Source organism: Argiope bruennichi, chromosome 7 (assembly GCF_947563725.1).
Source record: "Argiope bruennichi chromosome 7, qqArgBrue1.1, whole genome shotgun sequence".
Taxonomy (NCBI): Eukaryota; Metazoa; Arthropoda; class Arachnida; order Araneae; family Araneidae; genus Argiope; species Argiope bruennichi.
In genome coordinates, this window is record NC_079157.1 from 115,192,597 (window position 1) to 115,207,468 (window position 14,872).

Consider the following 14,872-nt stretch of genomic DNA (forward strand, 5'->3'; position numbering starts at 1 on the left):
ATGTGGATCCGACGAGTTTCTTCAGTAAATATGAAGCCTAGTTTCTGCCCAATATTGATTTAATATCTCCCGAAGATATTAAGAAGTGCAGCTTTTCAACACTCGACAGATATTAAATTCCAGCTGGAGGCCGACTTTTTCATCATTTTTCATTGTTCTTCCAAGATTAAATGTTTAGATGGAACTATTTTTAAAGAAAGTTTTAAATCTAATAAAATTGTAATAAATTTTTATGTTTTTATTTCTTTTGTATCATATATATTCGTACACCTGATCAGAAATGAAATAATTTTTTTATAAATTGTCGAAATATTTTCCTTTGTAATATAATGCTTTCTAATGACAGACTATATTACTTGCAAGGCAATGATGTTAATGGTGTCAACTATTTTTAAACTAATATTCTAATTTTTACGAAATTTTTAATAACGACATTTTTTGTATTTTGATTTTTATCTGAAATCAATTCTCATACAATATGGCATACCGATATCCCAATATTAGCTTGTTTGTTTTCCACAACAAAGAACTGCTTCAATAACACAAGTGTGTTAAGAAACTTGAATAAATTTCCCATTATGTGTTATAGAATCGTTTTTCCAGAGCTAAAAAGTCGCAAAGTCAGCATTTCACCTTTAAAAAAATGCTTATTTTTGGATTGGAAAATAAACAACAGAAACTGAATTATTTAATTGACATCATTTGAAATTTTAAAAAGAGTTGTTTTCTTTTATATCTTTCTAATTTTTTAAACTATTATAAAGACTTAAATTTCAATATTGTAGATTTTTTGAATATTACGAGCTATTTTCCCTTTACTTTATTTACTTTATCAACGTTTCAAAGGTTTATTATTCATTTATTTATTTAGTCTAAAATTTCTCTGCTATAAAGTTGCACTTACTACGGAATTAGAAATACTATTTAGTTATTATTCGTTTTACTTAATAATACTTTTTATACTAATACATACTTTATTACTTTGATAATTACATATATGTATAAGTGTGTACAATAATATATAATAACTATTACATATAGTATATATATAACTATTATATTTATTAATATAACTTTATCATAATATATAGGTCAATGCACCGTTTGACTTTTCAAATTAATGAAAAGTAAGATAAATCCAAATATTTTAATTTAAGCAAATCTTAATTATGTTTATATTAGAGGTAGATGATCGTTGCATAAAACAAAAACAAAAAATTCTAATTTCAAGTATCCGGAAGTTAGCTGATGTTTCTTATATTCTATTCCTGTAACTTTTTAGAGTTTTAATTGTGTTGGTGAAACGTTTTCTTTCATTTTTACCTTTTTTGTTTCACAATTTTTATCTAATAGGCTTCGGAATATTTTATTTCATTCCTGTGGATTTCCTGTCCAATATTAGGATTTTTTTTGTTTTGTTTTTGAGAGTAATATTGCAACTTTTTTTTATTCAGAATTATTTTTGCTTGTTTGCTGTCTAGTTGGTGAATAACTAATGTACAAAAATCTAATTAGTGCAGAAATGAAGTTACATAAACTAATTTAACCCTAATTCCTTAAAACTAATTCCAATCTTTCAGAGTATGCACTGAGAAAGTCAAGCATCATTAAAATTGAAAATTATCGTATATATATAAGAAGAAAATATGCAAAATTGACTCTTTTTCTTTAAGTATTTATTTTATTTCATTTTATTTCATTTTTGTTTCTGAGCATGGACTCTACCTAAGAATGAACCAATGTATTTTTTTTCGTTTGTTTATAATTTTTCCTTTTTTAAATCCTTTATTTTCTTTATATTTGAGTTTTCTAAATTTAAATTGCCTACATTTGCTAAATTTATTTACTAACTTCGGTTGAACAATAATATTATCGTGTAATATAATGTATGCTTTACTACTTGGGTTATACAGACCTCCTCCACGTTTATTCTTTAAGTCCCTCTTTTATTTATTTTTTTATTTTGGATTTTTATTTCGTTTAGGTGCCTTCAATTTCTTTTGCACCCAGCACATATGTGTGTGAATTTTTTTTAAAGTTTTGTTAATTCTGTGATAATTATTTATGTTCTAATTATGATCTCTTTACGGATGTAATGTCACTTATGGCACAACCTAATTATCACCAAAATACATCAGAGTTGTTCCCAGAATAATACCCTGAATAGTTCTAGAAATAATATTGCTTCCCTCAAATAAGAAACATTTCGGGATATAATTTAAATATTGCATTCCTTAAAATTGCTGAGGTGACAAATTCATTGTCAGCGAATTATAAAGAAATGATAGGCAGGTAAAAATAAAAGAAAGAGTATTTGTAATTAAAAATATTTATTATGAGCTAATTTGTTAACATTTCATTAATATATTTATTTTACATCTTTCTTAGTTGTGATTATTTCACTTTATTTTAAACAGTAAGTTTGCTTAGGCTCCTGTTTGTATACAAATCTATTGTGATCATAAGCTGTCATTTGAAATATACCGCACTGCTTTTACAGATGGTACCAAAGTTTGCGACCATGTTGGTTCAGTTGTAATACTTGATCACATTGTACTTTCTAGGCAGCTGAACAGACATTGTTCTGTTTTTACTTCAGGAGGTTTTTTCCATTTACACGGCTTTAAAATCGATCAGATTATTAACGAAAAAAACTGGATCATGTATACTGATTCACAAAGTTCAATTGAAGCAATTTTGAACTCATCCAGTCCTTTGATACTCAGTACAGTAAAATTATATTTTAAATTGCTGGATCGCAATTTTATTATTCAATTTTGTTGGATTCTTGGACATTTTGGTACCCCTGGGAACAATCAAGCTGATGTTGCCGCAAAAACAGCTAGCTCAAATGAAAAAACGTTTGTTCCATTTCAAGACTTAGATCAAATTTTAAAGCAATGTTCGCTGCGTATATGGCAACATATCTGGGATTTGCAATTTGATAATAAATTGCATTCCATCCAACCATCTATTTCTGGTTTTAAGGCAAACTCTCTCAGCCATAGAATGAGTGTCATTTTAACAAGGCTTCTTATAGGTCATATTTCACTCACAAGTATTTACTTCATTCGTATACAGCTCCAATTTATTCAAGATATAGTACTATAATTTCTGTCTGGTATATTATATGTGAATGCTTTAAGAACCCTTTTCTAAGAATAGAAAATTTTGGAAGATATTATTCAAATTTGAAATATATAATTGACGAACCTTACCGTGTTAATGAGTTTTCATTTTTATTTGACATCAATTTTATGCGTAATAAATAATTTCTATTTTCATCTTGTTCTTTTAACTTTGCATCTCCATGCTGGTTTTTTATGAATAATTTTTTTATATATTTTAAGCTAACACGAGGTTGGCAAAAAACCAATCAATCAATTAAAGTAAAGTGAATAGGGAGGAAATATTTTCTCTTTTTGAGTGGAAGCGGATAATGTTTTCTGTAATGAAATAAAATTTTCTAAACAGGCTAGTTGAACATCTCTTATGAGTATATGTCTTGATCAAAAATAAAACAGACAAGTTTTTACAAACAGCCTTCCGCTCTATAAAGCAATTAACATCATGTACTGTCAAACGTGTGAAGCGCTTTCTCTATACTAGTGAACATCAAGAGTTTCTCCAGTTTGACGCAGCAAAAAGGGGATCATTATTTTTTAGTCGCTATAAATGCAGCATTTTGCACTGAAACAAATAAAAATGCTTGTTTGGGATAAGAGAAGAAAAAGCATTCCAAAAACGGTAACTAAACAACATTCTTAAAATCTTCTTCCTGATGTTTTGAAGAAGATCTGTGACTCGAATTTTTCAGCAGAAATGACTAAAAATGTCTTCTTCCATTAAATATCTTTAAAAAAGTATGTATACTTTCGATAAATAATTAATAAGTAAGTAATAGCATAGCATAATCATAGATTGAAAACTTAAGTATGAATTTAACATTTTGTGTACCAATATAACTTTTTCTTTATTTAGCCATTTTTTTTTTACTTTCTTGAATATAAGTGTAGAAAAGAAAGGTATTTTTATCGACAGAATATTCAAACTCGAGACTTTAAGTATCTTCTTATTTCAGACCTCCTTGAGTCCGAGAACTCGTTTGGAATTATGTCTGTCTGTCTGTCTGTCTGTAGATGTGATAATTGAATAGCGCTTTGAGGTTTATGGATGCAATTTATTATATAATCTTCACATAAATCTGTAGATTTTTATCAAATTTTGTACAAAATTCATTCAACGGAAATATGTCTGTCCTGGTGTCCGCATACAAGTGAATAGGTAACTACAATGAATAAAGAGCTAAGTAGATAAAATTTGCTAAATAGTTTTGTTCTATAATGTATAATCATAAATGATTTAGAGCTAAATTCGCTAAGAGATTGACTGTCTGTCGGTCTGTACTTTCTCATGCATTTAAATGTCATAATTTTTGAAGTGTATCGACGGTAGAAACTTTGTATGTTATCTTATGATTAATATTTTAATTCTGTATTCAATTTTGGTGAAAACTTCCAAAATGTGTATTCGAGTTTCTATTACTTGTATAAAAAACGAATTTAGCAACTAATCGTGAAGGAAGTAATTAAGCAAGGATGAAATGCAAATTCCATGCTTGATCCTTGATTATTTTCCACTCCTGCAAAGTAGTTAATAGTTAAATACGCGTTTCCTTTTCTGTAGTACAATCACACAATTTCATTTATGAAAATAAATCGTGTTATTTAAGGGTTTGTTCAGTGTTCATAATTTTATGCAAAATGAAGCGAATAACATTTTTATTTGAGAGACTGAGAGAAAAAAATCTTGGGGATCACTCCCGCTGGTTTCTTCCAGATATTGATATTAATTTCATAATAGCTTACTTGAACGAATGATAATAAAAACATTTAGGATATTAATTGTTATTGCAGTAAATCCGCGTTCAACAACAACAACAAAAAACTTTGAACTTTCAGAAGAATTCTATAATAACCTGTTTGGAGTCTAAAATTCATCTAATAGACGCGGTAAGAACCAGGCATTTCAAGACGTATAACCGTTCGTATTTCTGGTATAATTTGGACAATATATCTTCGAAAAAAGAAATCCATCAAAGGAAAGGTCCGGAAAAATGTGAAGAAGGTTCAATATTATCTCTTTATTCTGTTTATTAGAATTCCATATTGTTTAGTAGGAGCTACGACGTCATTTCATAATAGTTCTTTAGCGATGTTCTATCTAAAGTAGTATTCTTCATTCTCCGTACATTTTACTTCTTTTTTATTATCATCACTTCACTGGTTCATCATCAGTAATTCTTATTCTGAAGAAAAAAAGAGAGAGAGAGAGAGGGAGGGAGAGGAAGGAAAAATAATTAAACCTGATAATCCTGTTGTAAAAATGAAAATTTGTAGCAAAAGTTTCTAATTTATTCTACATTTCAATTTGAAATTCCATATTTATTATATTTAATAAATTAGTTTATAAAATTTTAATTTTTATTCAAATTTTTGTTGAAAATGTTACAAGATTTATATTAGCGATAACTCAGGTTTCTAACGATGGTTCTTTAATTTTCTTTGCAGTGTACACTCCGGATTCCAAAAGCATTCATTTGGAATGCACCAGACGAATGAATGAAGAAATGTACAAAATTCTCAAACAAAAGCAGGACAATTACGATCCGCTTCTATCAGCAAACGATCCAAGCCGATCAGAGGTAACATTTTAGTTTTCTAAACATTCATATCTGTGTGCTAAATTAAACCTAAATGAAATCTCGCTTTGTAAACTTTGGACAGCAAATTTTGTGTTGTTTCAAATTTATTTAGGCTCTTAAATATTGAAGTGCAATATTTTAAGGATTATATTATGCTTTTCATTCCGTGTTTTGCAGCATCATTATCTTTAATACTAATTAATTGGAATGCTTTTTATTGGCCCTAAATCTAGAATAGGATATAAGGATATATCAAATCTATGTAGGAAACTGGTTGATAAATAAATTATAAGAAATTTACTCATCTATATGAAATAAAAGAGAAGATTAGACGGAAATTAACATGGACAAGATTAATAGTGGATTTTCATTTTGTTATGCAAAAATAAATATTTATTTCCTAATTCTTGGATTACCATTTAATTTTTAGAAGAAAATTCATTATAAATGTGAATGCGATTTTTTAAATTTTCAAAATTACTCACCACCAGGCCACTGCGGATCTTAAGGTCTCGGCTCGTGAGCTGTAGGTTTTCAGGTTCGAGGCCCGATTCCACCTAAGAACAGCCATGTAAGGGGATCTGTTGCACGTTAAATCTGTCAGGACCAAACTTCCTCCTGCTGGCATGGTGTGTAAATTTGGAGGGGGGGTGCCAGCTCGGATGCCGTCCTCGTCATCTGACCCAGGTTCAAAATTACGAGGTCCGTCCCAAATAGTCTTAGTGTTGCTTTACTACTGGACATTAATATAACTAAAACTAAACAAAATTGCTTAAATTAATAATTGGCTTCAATTAACATGACATTCATTTTTGTATGGAAAAAATAAATGTATTTTCTTTTAAAATATACAACTTGTTTGTAAAAAGAAAAATAATTATGTTCATACATACGGTTTTTAAATTATAATATAATTTTTACTATAAAAATAATTTCAATAACTATTTTTATCTTAAAATCATTGCCGGCGTCCTGGCATAAGGGTAGCGCATCTTCCCCGTGATCTGGACGTCCCGGGTTCGAATCCCGGTTCGGGCATGGCTGTTCTATCTGTGAGGTGTGTGAATGTGCCCCCCCCCCGTAAGAAGGGGTTGTGCAAGCGAATGAGTGAGTTTCATCTTCATATGAGCTAGAAGTCAGACTTCTGCCCTCGGGTGCTCAAGGGTCTTTACCCTCAGAAGGTACTACACCCCCTTTCCGTGGTAACGCGGACACGACATCATCTTAAAATCATTTAAACATTTTAATTTTTTATTATAATTAAATATATATATTATTTATTATAACTCAATTGGCTGTATTTTTATCGGTAATAAAAGAGAGCAGCTGAAATTAATAAAATTTTATTAGCAACTATTCTAAATGTCAATAATCGAAAAGGAAAAAGTAGAAAGCAGGTGTTAAGTTATGGAATGCAATAGACAGATGGTTGAAAATTTTTAGTAATATTATTCATTATGCTTTGTAAGCTGCCCATATTTCTGAAGAAAAACAAATATTTTTTTGAAGATAAATGAAATAAAATTTGTTTTCTAATCATTTCCTTTAAGGTTTCTCTTGTGGATAATCATTATTTATCGATTGTACAAGATGTCAAAATATATCTAACTTGATTTCAAATGTTTTTACGATTTGCTTCTTGTACGTAATAAAAAAAAAAATATTTTTATGATGTAAGTAATTTAATTAACATTTAAGTTATGCTTGCAATTATTTATCCTGTTAAAAATGAAATTGATTCAAGTATTAGGTAAACGAACATTTATTTTTTAATGATAAAATGATTACATATTCATTAAACCTGACTAATTTTATTTAAATAATTTTTAAAAGGAAAAGCGCTTTCACATCTTTAATTAAAAAAATTATAATTTAGGTATTAAGAGAACACATTTATATTTCTAAACAAAACTGAATATCAGAATAATTGAAATCATCTTTGGATTAATTTGTTTTAAGTAATTTTGAATATTTAAAAAAACGCATTCATATTTATAATTAATTTTATTCAAAAAATTAAATTGTAATCCAAGAATTAGAAAAAATAAATATTTATGTTTGAATAAAAATTAAAAAAACATATTAATTAAAACTGTTTGTAAATGTTAGATTAATTTGAAATAATTTAGTAAGAAAAAATATAAACAAAAGTAAAAAGCAATAGCCTATGACCGTACTCAGATTTTGCGATTGCTATGTCACCTCGTTATCCATTTTAACATTTGGGCACTTGATAACGGTGTCATATTATTTGTACATAAACTGCATAGAAATTTTAAGGGTCCTTTTTTCAAAATTGGCTGCAATTCCGCTTTAATATTTTCATGAATGACCATTCTAAATGCATACTACCATAATACTAAATCCCATCTCCTTTTATGCAAGTAAATAGTTTCTTACATTAAAATTAATGAAGAAATTATTATTTTAAATTGGTAGGTTTATATGAGCGACTGATTCAGAAAAATTTTTTGTTCTTGAATTAATAAAACCTGGGATACACAATAAAGGCTTTTTGTAGAAAAATTACTGTATCTGTTCTATGAAATTTATACAACTATGCATATGCCCTTTTAACGATTCTTTATTTCAAAAGGTGCCAAATGACAACATTACTGTATCCAATTTGAATAATAAAACTTAATTCGAATTAAATAAAAATAAAATTGAATCTGCAAATTCACAAAATAATTGCTCGTAAAATAATTGCTCATATTGTAAGAACTGTATAAAACTAAAGCAATAAAAGCACAACATAAACAAATTAATTTTGCAATAAAAAATTGCTCGCGATCCTTGCGTTATTCAGTTATAATTTCATACTCTATTTCATTTCTCCTTAAGAAATAAAACTCATTTTAAATCGAAGCTAGCTCATTAAGCATTATTTGCTAGAATGCATTTTAGTCGTTGCAATTTATTTTGTATTGCTGTACTTTAAAAATGCAAAGAAGTTGTTTGTAGACATTTTTTACCATTGTCCATCAATATGGATTAATCTCAACAGGTAATTATAATATGCTCGGTGATTAGAGCAGGGAATGTATAGTGAAAAATAATTCGTTTTCCCTACTTTTTCTCTAAAAGAATTCTTTCCATAAAATGTGAATAATCAAAAATAGTCATGCAGTTTTCCAAAAATATTTGCCATATCGATACAGACTGAATCATTACATTCATTCCACAGATTATCAGTGAGACACTTCTAATTTAAAAACAATAAAACTATCTTAATTAACTTAAGAAACTCCTGAAAAATTTATTTATAATTCATAAAGCTAATGTGGCGTTGTTATTAAAGTATTTACCCGTGACTCTTCTCCTGGCCATAAAAGAGGACTATTAAAGAGACAGATGATTTTGTGCTAGACCACTTTATCAGTCGCAAAGGAAGGAAACCGCAGCATAGAAACCGAAATTTATGCTCTCTATTAAAAGTATAACAACTGCGCAATTTAGGCTCCCACAGTTATGAGCACAAACGATAATAGATATTTAATGAACCACTTTTATAAAATGTTGGTCGCTTAAAATAACCGAGTAAATGAAATTCGTCGTTTTGGGTCTTCTTTGGAGTGTCCTACTGCAGTGATGAAATATGATCTCCAACTTATTATCTAGAAAATTTGCCCAAACTAGTATTTAAATTTTGGTTCATAATGATTGTAATTCACTAACCTTTTATTACATATTAGAGTAAATTGAATATTTATTATTAATTGTAGTTAAATATTGTATTTAACCCTTTAAAAGGCCATTTTTTTCTAGTCATATTATGTTAAAATATTTTTAGGCTTGGAATTAGAATAAGAAAAGGGATTCATTTAGCTTATTAGATAAATTTAATTTGATTAATTAATTAATTTGGTTAATTAATAATTAAGTAACGAATCAAGACACATCATTTTGTCTGAGATAAAGAACTGAAGCATCTAAGATTCTGACTTACTAAAAAAATGTGTTGGAATTTATGCCAACCTACATAATTTCATACAGAGATTGATAAATTTGATGGGAAGCATACTTCCAACAGCCCTAGAAAGGGTTAAATTAAGATGTTATATTAGATGTTTTTTATGGCTTCCTAATGTAGATTTTCACATCTTAGTATTTGCAATATGTTTCTACATCTAAAAAATAAAATTCGAATAATTCAAAATCCATTTAACCTCACAACTTTTATCTTCGACAAAATCTTTGCTAAGTATTGATTTCATAAATAAGATAGATACCTATATTAGTTATATTATAAAAAGAATCTATTCAGTTTGTTCAGTATGTTTTTATATATTCAGTAAATATTCCCCAAAAATAAATTATATATATCCGAAAAGATTTCCTATACAAAATACCACAAATCTTTCGTTAACAATGAGTTCCAGAAAAAGAAATTGTACAGAATTCTTTTGTTGAGTTTAAAATTCTTTTTTAAGAAAGACATGAGGAAATCGAGCACTTTAATCTAAGCATTTTTCTGCGTTTCAAAGATATTGACGTCTGCAAACTTCTCTCAATCGTTTCACAAATCAGCTCGGCTCCTCTCTACGCAAAAAAGAAAAACTTGATTCATTGCAACATAAAAACATATATCGGAAACGATATTTCATATTTTTTGGTCGAATATGGTTCGGTAAAACCGCGAACGAGGTTCTGACGTCACTTGTCACGCAAATGCCTTCAAAAAAATATACCAAATATCTGAGCAAATCTTCGGCCGCCACCATTTATAACAACACGACATATCAGAAAAGAATAAATTTTACGACAATCTTTATTTTTAAAAATCGTTTTCTAGCTATCTTATTATTTTTTCCTTGGAATATAACGAAATTCGTTATGCATATTTAGAATCCCCTTTGATCAATAATATATCGCACTATTTAGGAGAGGGGAAAAAAGCTAGCAATTTGAAATCGATATATGTCATCATCAGACGATTTTCTGCTCACAAAAACTATACGCCATTGTGGCAGCTCGTAAAATCACCGCATTCATCGTAAATGTTTATAGTCTAGTAATACGCTGTGTTGGGAGGAATATAAATTCCTTTTTACGCTTTAAGAGCAATAAAATATTCGAAATGGAAGAAAAAATAAAATGAAAAGAAAAAAAGAAAAAAACAACAACAACATTTGGGGGGGGGAGGTTCATTGCAGTGCGCAAATCTCTTAAATTCCATTTCAGACCATGATACTTTCTAACCGCGAGAGAATAGATTCACCAATTGTGCAAAAATACGATTTCGCGTGATTTAGCTGAGAACCGGATGAAGTAATGAGTCGTAAAATATACGCAAAATCGATAAAAATGACGCATTTCTGTGGGGGGGGGGGATAAGGTCATTAATTTATTCCTTGCAGATGCACCATCTTAAATAAAAAAAAAGAGAAAGAAAGTAGAAATGCAGAGATTTTATGCGGAGTTGATCTTGTTATATTTTACAAAGTAAAATGCTCGGTGGAGGAGAAAAAAACCTGTTATTCAAAGAGGATTTAAATGGGAGGCACTTTAATTATTTTTGCTTTGTAAAGCAGGCATAAACTCGATGAAAAATAGCGTGGGATCATAAAACTGGGATTTGAATGGGGGAGAAAAATGGACAACTCAAGGTTTACATTTAGAAATTGATGAAATGGAACTTTTCAGAGGATTTTTTTTTTTTTTTTTCATTTCAGAAGTAAAAATTATTTTTAAAGATGTGCTGCGTAATTATATATTGCTGAAAAAATATTTTCGTTGTAAATAGTAATTTGTGATTCATGTGTAAAATCAAATAATTCTTATTTATGTTTTATGCTGTGAAAATTATGTATTTATTCCTCCATAGTTTTACTGTTATTTATGCCAATTTAAGAGGGTTGTGTCTTTTTAAATACTTTACTGTAAGTTAACTGCTTAGATACACTTTATGGCTTAGATTCGTAGAACATTTTTGCCTAAGTTATGGATGGCGAATTTATTTCATATACTTTTCCCGACATCACCAAATTCAATCTGTTTCAAATGAAAAAAACCCTTTAAAAAAATTCGTACCCAAAGAGTTATTTAATTATTATTTATCAACTACTTTTGGTGACCGGATAGTTCACTAGTAATATTAGTTTTATTTAATTTTAGTTAAAACTTTTTTGCATAACTAGATGTTTATGCTTGCCTTATCTGAGTATCTTACAGTTCTATCAAAAATATTACTGTCCGATTAATCTATCTTCTGATTGGCTATCTTCTATTGGTTATTAATCTATCTTCTGATTGGCTATCTTCTATTGGTTATTAATCTATCTTCTGATTTTCGCTGCACTGCTACATCACTTTCTTACTTCTCATGTAAACTGGCCCCAATCCTTATTCTAAAGCTTTCAAAATTAGAAAAAAAATATGCGTAAATACTTTCTAGAAGAAATTACTTGAAAACGCGATTTTTTGGAATTTTAAAATTCAATGGAGTTTATTTTCGGGAGATACCTCAAAATAAATGCCAAATTCTCGTTAAAGTTCTAAAATGAATTAGAAACAATTAAAAATTAAGTTTTAATTTAAACATAGAGTAAAACTTAAAACTTTAAATTTTAGAGAGATAGTTCCAAGTATGCAATTCCACCCTTCATATTATAATTGGGCCAAATTGCAGCTCAGATCAAACTTCTTATATGTAAAGCTCCAACACACACACACATTTATATTCCATTTAATTGCTAGTAAAAGAAATATTCTTCTTAATATTGTAATCTGCTTTATACAGCAAACAATGCTTATTCATTATAAATGTTTTATGAAATAAAATAAAAAAAGGGATAGATATTCAAATAAAAGAAAGGAATAGAGTACTGGATAGTAGAGCTATAGAAAATTTGGTACAAATATACATTGGGGTGGAGATGTGCACCTCGGAACAATTTTCTTGAAATTCCATTACGAAATTTTGACATTTTTTTGGAAATTACCTTTGAAAATATTAATGTATAATTATCGCTTTTAAACCATTTTTAAAATGAACAGAATTATTTTCTCCACTATATAAATTTATATTTTGCCTAATTATTTGCTAATTTGAGTACATTTTTGTGCAAAATTTGTAATAATGCAGGGTAGTCATAGAGTCTTTGGAAAGGAATCGTAATCGTAAAAGTAAAATGTTTATTATAAGGTATAATATATTAGTTTAGTATAGTGTGTTACTTTTGCGTCCAACAATTCAGAGATTTAAGATGTTGAACAAATGAATACTTACATTTTTATATATATAAACTGCTAATACTGGTTTATTTATTTTTAATCTCAACTTTCAGAGTAAAAATATATTTTACTTGTCTTAGTTAGAAATAAAAGCCTTTTTTCAAAAACTTTTTTTATTTTTAATATATATCCAAATTAATTACTTTACATATCATAGAATCGGAAAATAATATTTTTTCTTTACCTGTTAACAGGGTATGAAGAAATATTTTAACATAAAACGAAAAGAAAATAAGTTAATTTCTTGGTTAACAGGTTAAAGTCGCATATATTATATTTGGAATCTGCATTTTCTTTCAGATTGTGGAAGATATATCATACACAGATCTGGGGGTGCGGGGATACCACAAACGAGCCGTGCCGTTACACATGGAGCCCCCAACGGAGTACGCGGACGTCTACAGACACGGGGTCCGAACTCAAGTTCTGCCCCTGCCGGTTAGCGATGCCCTTGACAAACACGCCCCTGAGTTGCCTTTGATAAACAATGTGCAGCAAAATACAAGGGTAAGTTGATCCTCCATTATATGCATTCATAAGTCGCAAAACTCACGGAACGTTCTCCAACTATTAAGATGCCCGCAAACCGCACGTCATTTTATACATCAATAATAATAATAATAAAAAAGAATTCTCTTGAGAATCACTCATAAGATTACAATTGAAAGACGGTGGGTTGTTGCATTTGGTGAGTAATTGCTTCAGGTTTAATATTAGTTTTCTTTTTTTTTTGTTTCCTACTTTTGTTACGATCATTAACCCTCTCGAAACTAATTCGGCCCAACAAGGCCGCATAAGTTTTATACTAAAGGACCGTTTCTGGGCAGTTTCTTTTACAAACGATGAATTCAGTATGTAAAGCTAAGGCTTTCTTAACTTGCTTTACATCCTGTAACTCTCGTTTGAAACAGAAACTGACCCAATAGTATCTATAGAACTTTCATGGCCTAACTGAATCGTAGTGAAAGGGTTAAAATCACCCTCCATTAGGTATTATTACTTTAATCTCGTGTAAATGTACACTGATTTATTTAAATAAAGCTAATTTGTTTTTTTGGATTGTCATCATAGATTAAAATGTAATCAATAATTATAGTGTAGATAATAGTATTAATATTGTTTTTATTGCTTTTTTAATGTTATGCCTTTTTTCACATTCCAATGCAAATTTTTCCTTCAACAAGTCAAATTATTATTTGTTAAAAATCTAATAAAATTTTTATCTTAAAGAAATCAAAAATTAATTATTATTGTTTTTGTGAAAATGACCAGACCAAAAATAGTCTTTATATCTTTCAATAATTATAATGTAACAGTAATTATAAAAAAAGAGATTTATTTTTTATGCATAAAATTTCCAATCAAAAGCAGAAAATCCTTTCCATATACAATATCTATTTTATAGCTACTGAATGAAATTTTCATATTTCCCATTAAAAGTAAGAAATAAGTTTTGTTGAGTTAATTCCTTCTTTTTAATTGCATTTGGCCATCTGCATGAAAGTAAAGAAATGATAAACAATATTTAGTGCTTTTAATTATTTGCTTTGATGTAGAAACCTCCTATCATATCTAGTTGCGAAAGCCATTGATTTGTGTCTTAAATCACAGGCATTAACTTTAATATTATTACTTTAGTATTGCTCGGAAATTTAAAAGCATAAGGAATGATGAAAATCAGATTATTATTACAAGCGTTGTTTTTCTTTCAGCTAATAAATTTAAGTAATTAATGCTTTTTCAATCATTTCAAAATAAAGTATATTTGGAGAAATGGCTCAATTTCATTCAGAAAATTACATACATTTTGTGTTTAAAATCTAATGTTTTTAATTTAAGTTAAATAAATATGAGTAGGAAATAAAACCTCGATAAATTTTTTTGATTATTTTTTAATTGTTTAATACAGTAAAAAGCAATTTCTTTTCGAAA

At 28.6% G+C, this 14,872-nt stretch overlaps 1 protein-coding gene across 3 annotated transcripts in view; it reads left to right on the forward strand.

The window, feature by feature from the left end:
* Nucleotides 1-14,872, forward strand: part of LOC129974840 (nephrin-like) — a 654,834-nt gene that overhangs the window by 618,602 nt on the left and 21,360 nt on the right. For all 3 annotated transcript variants that reach the window (XM_056087607.1, XM_056087606.1, XM_056087608.1), the window contains 2 exons: nucleotides 5,571-5,704; nucleotides 13,241-13,447. In XM_056087607.1, the coding sequence (XP_055943582.1) occupies nucleotides 5,571-5,704; nucleotides 13,241-13,447 (341 nt within the window). The remainder of the gene's footprint in view (nucleotides 1-5,570; nucleotides 5,705-13,240; nucleotides 13,448-14,872) is intronic.